We start from the raw sequence: 7,573 nt of genomic DNA on the forward strand, positions 1-7,573 counted from the left end.
CGCTAACGTTCTCCTGACGACCACCAACGCTAACGTTCTCCTGACGACCACCAACGCTAACGTTCTCCTGACTCGTGTCAGTTTGTGGTTCCCTCAGTTGTTGAAGTGTCTGTGGTTCAGGACCACGGACAGAGTTTTTTGATTCAGTCAGTTCTTGTTCAACCATCGATGAGTCGGTGAGTGAGTCCAGAACCCTAACTCTGCTGATGTGGTTCCAGGCAGCAGCAGCAGCAGCATCGAGGTTCTGGAGCTCACGGCTGGGACCGGGCCATGCAGTCGCAGCACTCGGCGTATCAGCAGAACATGAACCGTGGCTGGGGTGGCGGCGGAAGCAGCGGTGGCGGCGGAAGCAGCAGGGGCGGCAGCAGCAGTGGCAGCAGCGGTGGTGGCGGCGGCGGCGGTGGCGGGTACCAGCAGCGCCACAGTCATCCACGAGACAACTGGCACGATCCCAGAGACAGCAGGGGGCAGCAGCCACAGCATCGTCAGGTGAGTTGTGGAGTATTTCACAGTATTCATGAATATATATATATATATAGTGTGTAATACTCCTGAGTACTACGGTGAAGTACTAGATCAATATTTAACCAGGGTCTGAGTCACAGGGTCCAGTGGTAATTATTCTTATTGACGCTAACTGGAGCTAACTGAAGCTAACTGAAGCTAACGGGAGCTAACTGAAGCTAACTGGAGCTAACTGAAGCTTACTGGAGCTAACTGAAGCTATCTGGAGCTAACTGAAGCTATCTGGAGCTAACTGAAGCTAACGGGAGCTAACTGAAGCTATCTGGAGCTAACTGAAGCTTACTGGAGCTAACTGAAGCTATCTGGAGCTAACTGAAGCTAACTGAAGCTAACTGGAGCTAACTGTTAGTGACGGTGTTGTTTTTGTTGCCCGTGGTTTCCATGGTTTCACTGTTTATCTTCTGTGTGTTCCAGGGCTACACCTCTGGTTTCCCCCCCCCTCCTCCGTCCAAACGTTACACCTGGAAGTGATCTGAGACCTTTTTAGGAGAATCTTTTTGTTTTTGTTTTTAATTTTATTGTCATTCTGTACAATAGAATTTTTTTTTTCAACCTGACGTTAAAGAAGAAAAACGTTTTTTTTAATGAAGTTGAATTTGTTTAAATCTTCATATTTACAAGTCAGTGTCGTCGGTGTCTGAGAGAAAATCTCCAAAAAAGTCTGTGGTTCAACGATGACAGGAATAAACAGACATTTTAAACCTTGTCTGTTTTTTACGCTCTGTAAGAACGAGAATTAAAAGATGAAAATCTCAACCATAATATTTACAGTCGTGAAATCTTTTTTTTTTACATAATCGTTCAGTTTCACTGTGTTCTTTCAGTTTTATTGACTTTTAGTTTCTTCTTCTCAGGTGGAACAGAAACTCCAGAACATTCTGTCTGTCAGTGAAGTATGTACCTGACACTTGACCTCTGACCTCTGAGCCTGACAGACAGGACTTCAGTCTAAAACTGAGTCTCCGTCGGCAACGGTTAGAAAACGGACAAAAGTCTGTAAAAGTCCACTTGATCAAAAGTCTTTGATTTTTATTTGTGGTCGTGGTTTAAAGAACAGCAGGGATGTGACTCGGTACCAGCTGGACTCGGTACCAGCTGTTGTGGATCTGGTTCAGAATGAGTTCACAGCGTCTTTATTTTTGTGGAGTTCAACTGAAATATAAAATTATAAAATTGGTCAGAACCAGAAGCAGTTTATTTTATCTGAACTTTATTTTGTCCCAGTGTTGGTCAGGAGTTCTACACGGTTCTTCGTAGCCAGGGTTGTCTCTGGTTTTCAGACCGTGTCTCCTCCTCCCTGCTCCTCCTCCCTGCTCCTCCTCCCTGCTCCTCCTCTCATTACCAGGTTCTACCGTAGAGTAGACCGGACCCCACCATGCTGCTGTAGTCCATCAAGGCCGCGTCCGTCTGGGTCATGTGATGATCATGCAGGAGTCCATGTGGAGGAGGAGGTGGACTACAGGGAGACAAGTCCTCCATCTCCTCGGCGGAGGAGGAGAGCTGCTGCCGCCTCAGGTCAGCGGCCCCTGCGGAGTCGACCCCACAGCTTTTTCCAGTCTTGGAGAGAAGTGGAGACACTGAGGAGAGGGAGGAAGAGGAGGAGGAGGAGCGGCGCGTTGTTTCACAGAGTCCACTTTCACCTCCTCGGTCCTCCTCGTGCTCCCGCTCCTGCTCCCGCTCCCTCTCCTCCTCCTCATCCTGCTGCTGCGCGGCCTTGTCCTTGGCCTGACGCTTCAGTTTGTAGCGGTGGTTCTGGAACCAGATCTTGACCTGGTTCGGACTGAGGTGGATCAGACCGGCCAGCTGCTCCCTCTCCGGCGCCGACAGGTAGCGCTGCTGCTTGAAGCGTCGCTCCAGCTCGAACACCTGCGCCTGAGAGAAGAGAACCCGCCGCTTGCGTCGCGGTGCGGAGGCCGCGGCGGCGGCGGCGTGAAGCGCGACCACGGACTTGGCGGCGCAGTCAGTGAGGCCGGTGACCATCCCGTTAATGTTGATGCCTGAGGGGGGGGGCAAGAACCTGGAGACTGGGGCAGAAGAAGAAGAAAAGATAAACATCGACATTTATTTAGGCTGAAGTTTGAGACGAAATAGAAAATAATTTGATAGAAATATCATTTAAATTGAGTTAAAGCAGGAAACGATTTAATTTATGTAAAAACTGAGAAAATATTTCAAATGTTTTAAAAACATCTCTGAATTTCTGAAAGTTTTATTTAAATATAAACTTTATCATCGGTCAAATTTAATTTTGAACGTGAATCTGTTCAAAGTTAAACGGAAAAAAAAAGGAAAATGCATTTGAATAAATGTTATTTGTTCTCGGTGTTCGTCGATCATCGAACAAAAACAAAAATAATCATTTGGTTTTTATCAAAGTCAGAAATTGGAGTTTAAAAAACCGTAGATTATTGAAGGTAAAGAATCGGTTTTTATTTTTAATCCACTTGAATTCTTTGTCCAACGTAGAGAAAAAAACAAAATTAGAAAAGACTAAAAAAGAACAAGAAGAAAAGTTCCAATATTTAAACATCAAACCTCAGTTCTAGCGACATTTGGAAATGAAATAAAAAATAATTTTAAGTCAACCTCGTTTCAAACTGCTGAGAAGTTAATATAGATGTAGATATAGATCGAACACAAACTCAGCAGGTTTATATAATAATTATTGTTGGTATCATTTATTTTTCACGCAGTGTAAAAGTCGTGTTTAATGTTTTTGATCAAATAGAAATGTTTTTGTTTCTGAATTTTCAACTACAGACGTTCACCTTTGTGTGTTTTAAATAAAGAAATATTCAATGGGATTTTTTAATTATTATAATTATTATCGTTATCATTAAACGTGACTCCAGATGATCCCAAAATCACCGTTAAACTCACGTCACTGCCGTTTTTATCACGTGGTTATTTTAACACATTCCCTTGTGACCGCGGCTCAGAGGGTTTCAGCCCTGGGTTCATGTGTGTGTATATATATATGTGTATATATGTGTATATATGTATGTATGTAGTTATGTTAGAATCAGAATAAAAACTCAAATCGAATCTGATTTGAGTTTTTATTCTGCGGTTATATACTGTACCTACAGTTCGTCCTGTCGGTGACAGAAAGATCCAGAACGGACCGTCGGTTTCCTCGACAAACGTTTTAACTTGAACTCAAACCTTGAAGTCGTCAGTAAAAAAAAAAGTTAAATATATATGTTCTTTGTTGTTACAGGAAAGTCCATCATTTTAGTTACTTTTTATTATTTAAATGTGATTATTTTTTTATCTTTAAATCTTTAATTTTTCCAGTTTCTGATTTTCTTCATGAAAAACTAACAACCAACATTCGCCACGTTTTCTTTTCGTATCTTTTGTTTTATTTTTAATAGAACCCGTTCTATAAACACTGTTTTGGAAACAACTCGACAGATTTTAAAAGAACCGGAAATTAAAATAATTTATTTTGTCTAAAATAATCGGGGAGAAAAATCCGCGCCGTTTTTTCCCCCGAACGTCAATAAAAGGTTTGTTCATTTTCTCCTGTAAATAAACGTTTTTACTGTAAGTTCAACTTCTGGTCACATTTACACTCTGGTTTATTTATTAAATTGAATTTAAACTAAATTACTTTAATTTCTTTTTCTTTTTTTTTTATCTCCGGCCTCATTTCTCAACCTCGGATCATTTGAACTCTTCACAGTTTCAAGTACTTTATTATTTAAGTACTTTTTTAAATTTTATTTTGCAACGCTTTTATTTTTAGGTGTTTTTTTAATGTAGTACTTTGTGCTGGTTAGAGTTAGGGGTTTTTTTCCGTCTACATTTTAGGGGAAATTTCTCTGGTGGACTTTCGTTCTTTTCGTTAAAGTTTCTTCTTCTTTTCTTCGGACATTTTAACAAAACCAATAAAGTTTCTCCTCCTCTCTTACTTGTCGGGTATCGTGGCTCCGGGTTGCTGTACCACGCTGCTCCTCCTGCTCCTGCGGCTCCCGCTGCTCCTCTCGCGGCCTCCTGGTAGGACGGCAGCTCCGCGCCGTTACAGAAGCTTCCCACGGCCGCGGAGAACTGCGGCACCGTGTGCGGCCCGTGGTGGTGGTGATGGTGGTAGGGCCCGGAGCCGGAGGAGGTGGAGGAAGAGGAGGACATGTGATGATGGTGGAGGTGAGGAGGAGGAAGGAGCTGCTGCTGCTGCTGCTGCGGCTGCTGCGGCTGGACCCCGGGCTGAGAGACCTGCGGGTGACGGTAGGAGCCCAGCGGGGGCCCGAGGCCTCCTGCAGCGGAGTCCATGGACCCGAACCTGCGGTAAGTCTCCTCCATCAGGAGGTCAGTGACTAGAAACGGGGTGGACATGGTGGGGGCCCCGGCCGTGGCCCCTGGTGCTGCGGAGGAGGAGGAGGACCAGGATGGTGACGGTGGTCTCTGGTCTCTGGTCCTGGTTCCTGCAGCAGGACTTTGACTGAGACCAGGTTTGGTGTGGACTCTGCTGGACTCTCAGTCTAGACTCTCTCAGAGTCTGGACCCAAACAGGAGCACATGGAAGAGGGCGGAGCCACACGGACAGAACCGTGACGTCACAGACATTCTCCGCTCTCTCCTCCTCCTCCTCTTCCTCCTCCACCTCCTATCACATCATTCCCAGCAGTCCCTGGTCAGACTTCAGGACTCAGATCAGTTTTGTCGTGTTTTCTCAGGAACAACGAGGCCACAATGTGTAAGATGTAGTGACATCAAGTGGTGAAATGAGGTATGGCAGCTAAGATAATAAAACATTTATTCATTGTTTATTTTTTATGGGTGAGGGGCGGGGGCTGTAGGAGTGGGGGGGGTCGGGGTCACACCCTGGACAGTCCTTCAACCAATGACCTTCTTCATCCTCTCTCCTCTGTCTCTTTCCTTCCAGCTTCACTTTGACTGTCGTTTTTTTCCTCCTCCTTCTCCTCCTTCTCCTCCTTCTCCTCCTTCTCCTCCTTCTCCTTCTCCTCTCTGTTAAATTAGACTTAAATGAACTGATTCTTGTTCTTAATTTCTTATTTTAAAACTTTATGAAAAGTTTTTGTTTTAAAAGTTTAAAAAGATCAGATTGTTATTAGGTCTTTGTCGCCACCTGCCGGCCGCTAGGAGTAAATCCTGCCGCAGCTTTTTAAATGAGCAGTTAATAATATGAATAATAACAATAATAATCATATTTTGATTCAAATTTTCGTCGTCTAATTTTGTTAATGTATTTATGTATAAAATATATTTGTTTCTTATCAGTAGTAATAATAATATTACACTTGTTACAGTTGTTTAAATTAATAAAATATTCGACAAGATAAATCACAAATCTCACCACCATAAATATCAATTTATTACAAAACAGCTGACGTCATCAACACCATAAATAGCTCGATATAAAACACTGGGCTCAGACAACAGTAAATAGAATAATTAATAATCATCAGTGGAGCAGCCGGGGTCACGTGACAATAAAACACTTCCAATAACAACGGGAACATTTTCTCTGTTTTCGAACCAAACACGTGTTCAGCTCAGAACCTCGGACTCGACGATGACCTCGGGTTCGTTCGTCACGTGTTCCGGCTTCACCAGCTCCACTGGTAAATGTGGGCCAGCGGCTGCGGCAGACCGGGCTGCTGCGGGCCGCAGGCCGCGTGAAGCAGCGGCGTGTACGCGCACAGAGGGAGGCCCAGCCCGCTCCTGTGGCGGAACTGCGCCGCCTGCAGGTCGACCTGCGCCGCCGCCGCTGAGCTGCGGTCGCAGCAGGACCTGCCGTCCCGGACCAGCACCGGGATCGCGAGCCGGCGTGTCGGCAGCAGCTGCAGCGCCTCCTGCAGACCGCGCTCGGCCTGCGCTCGCTTCATCTTGTAGCGGTGGTTCTGGAACCAGATCTTGACCTGGTTCGGGGTGAGGCGGATCAGACCGGCCAGCTGCTCCCTCTCCGGCGCCGACAGGTAGCGCTGCTGCCGGAAGCGCCGCTCCAGCTCCAGGGTCTGGGCCTTGGAGAAGAGAACCCGCCGCTTCCTGCTGCAGCTGCGGCTCTTCTGCGGCCCCGCAGCCGCTGAGCCCCGTCCTGGATCTCTGAGCAGGTCCGGAGGTTTGGACTCTGGACGAGACTTTAAAGAGAGTCCGTGGACTGCAGGGCGGGAAGAGAAGTAATCTGATTACTTTTTAGAAGAAAGAAAAAAACAAACACTTCGCATTAATGCTGTGTCAAAGTGTGACGACAGAGATGTTTCTATTTTTACAGAGGTTAGGGTCAGAGGTCAAGATGATGTCATCATCTCAGGTCAGTTTCCTTTGACCAGGAAGTTCATCTGATCTTCTCCTCATCAGTTTGGAAGATGTTGTAGATCCGTTCTTCAAACTCGGATGATCCTCTACCTTCACCCCCCCCCGACCCCCCCTCTCCTCCAGTCTTTTCAGTTTTTCAGTCTTTGTCTGGTCTGTACTTCAGCACCATGGACAGCGCTGCTGCCGCGGCTGATTTTCTTCACATCACAAGTTCATTTTGTGTTTCTGTGTGTGTGTGTGTGACTGAGCCGAGCTGCTGAGGATGAGCTGAAGGTCAAAGGTCAACGCTTTAAAATATTTAAACTGAACAGAAAATATACATTTTAGACAGAAAAATGTGAAAGTTTAATTTAAAACTCCTCACGTGAGAAGTGAAGGTCTGAGCCGCGGCTCCACCCGCACAGGACTCCCCCTCCGCCACCTCCTTCACCTCCTCCTCCACCTCCAGATTCAGCGCTGCCGCCACTAAATGCAACTCTCTGCTGAGACTCAGGGTCTCCCCCCTGAGTCTCCTCGGTCCCGGGGTCAGCAGCACCTCCTGCACCTCCTGCCCCTGCAGCACCTCCAGCTTTACTGCTGTTGAACCGTCCGGTCGGATCATGGAGATCCAGGATGTCACGCACGGAGAATCCGGTTTTACTGTTGGTGCCAAAAGACATGATGCCCGGAGAAAAGACAACAAGGCGGAGGAGAGAAGAGGAGCACAGAGCGGAGGCTCCACATCCACGACCTCCCAGTGACGGTGGCAGCAGCAGCAGCAGCAGCA

General features: G+C 46.3%; 3 protein-coding genes across 3 annotated transcripts in view; 1 reads left to right on the forward strand and 2 right to left on the reverse strand.

The window, feature by feature from the left end:
* Positions 1–1,287, forward strand: part of xrn2 (5'-3' exoribonuclease 2) — a 16,608-nt gene extending 15,321 nt beyond the window's left edge. The window contains 2 exon segments of the mRNA XM_017033519.2: positions 219–489; positions 940–1,287. Of these exon segments, the coding sequence (XP_016889008.2) occupies positions 219–489; positions 940–996 (328 nt within the window). The 3' untranslated portion in view covers positions 997–1,287.
* Positions 1,065–5,210, reverse strand: nkx2.4b (NK2 homeobox 4b). The gene is made up of 2 exons (XM_017033460.2): positions 4,443–5,210; positions 1,065–2,549 (listed from the first exon to the last, which is right to left on the reverse strand). The coding sequence occupies exons 1-2, from the start codon at positions 4,861–4,863 to the stop codon at positions 1,864–1,866; spliced, it is 1,107 nt and encodes a 368-aa protein (XP_016888949.1). The 5' UTR covers positions 4,864–5,210; the 3' UTR covers positions 1,065–1,863.
* An 888-nt stretch (positions 5,211–6,098) lies between these two features.
* Positions 6,099–7,466, reverse strand: nkx2.2b (NK2 homeobox 2b). Its single transcript, XM_008313695.1, has 2 exons — positions 7,172–7,466; positions 6,099–6,649 (listed from the first exon to the last, which is right to left on the reverse strand). The coding sequence occupies exons 1-2, from the start codon at positions 7,464–7,466 to the stop codon at positions 6,099–6,101; spliced, it is 846 nt and encodes a 281-aa protein (XP_008311917.1).
* Positions 7,467–7,573: the final 107 nt, after the last annotated feature.

The sequence above is a fragment of the Cynoglossus semilaevis genome, chromosome 7 (assembly GCF_000523025.1).
Source record: "Cynoglossus semilaevis isolate Cse_v1.0 chromosome 7, Cse_v1.0, whole genome shotgun sequence".
In the NCBI taxonomy this organism is placed as follows: Eukaryota; Metazoa; Chordata; class Actinopteri; order Pleuronectiformes; family Cynoglossidae; genus Cynoglossus; species Cynoglossus semilaevis.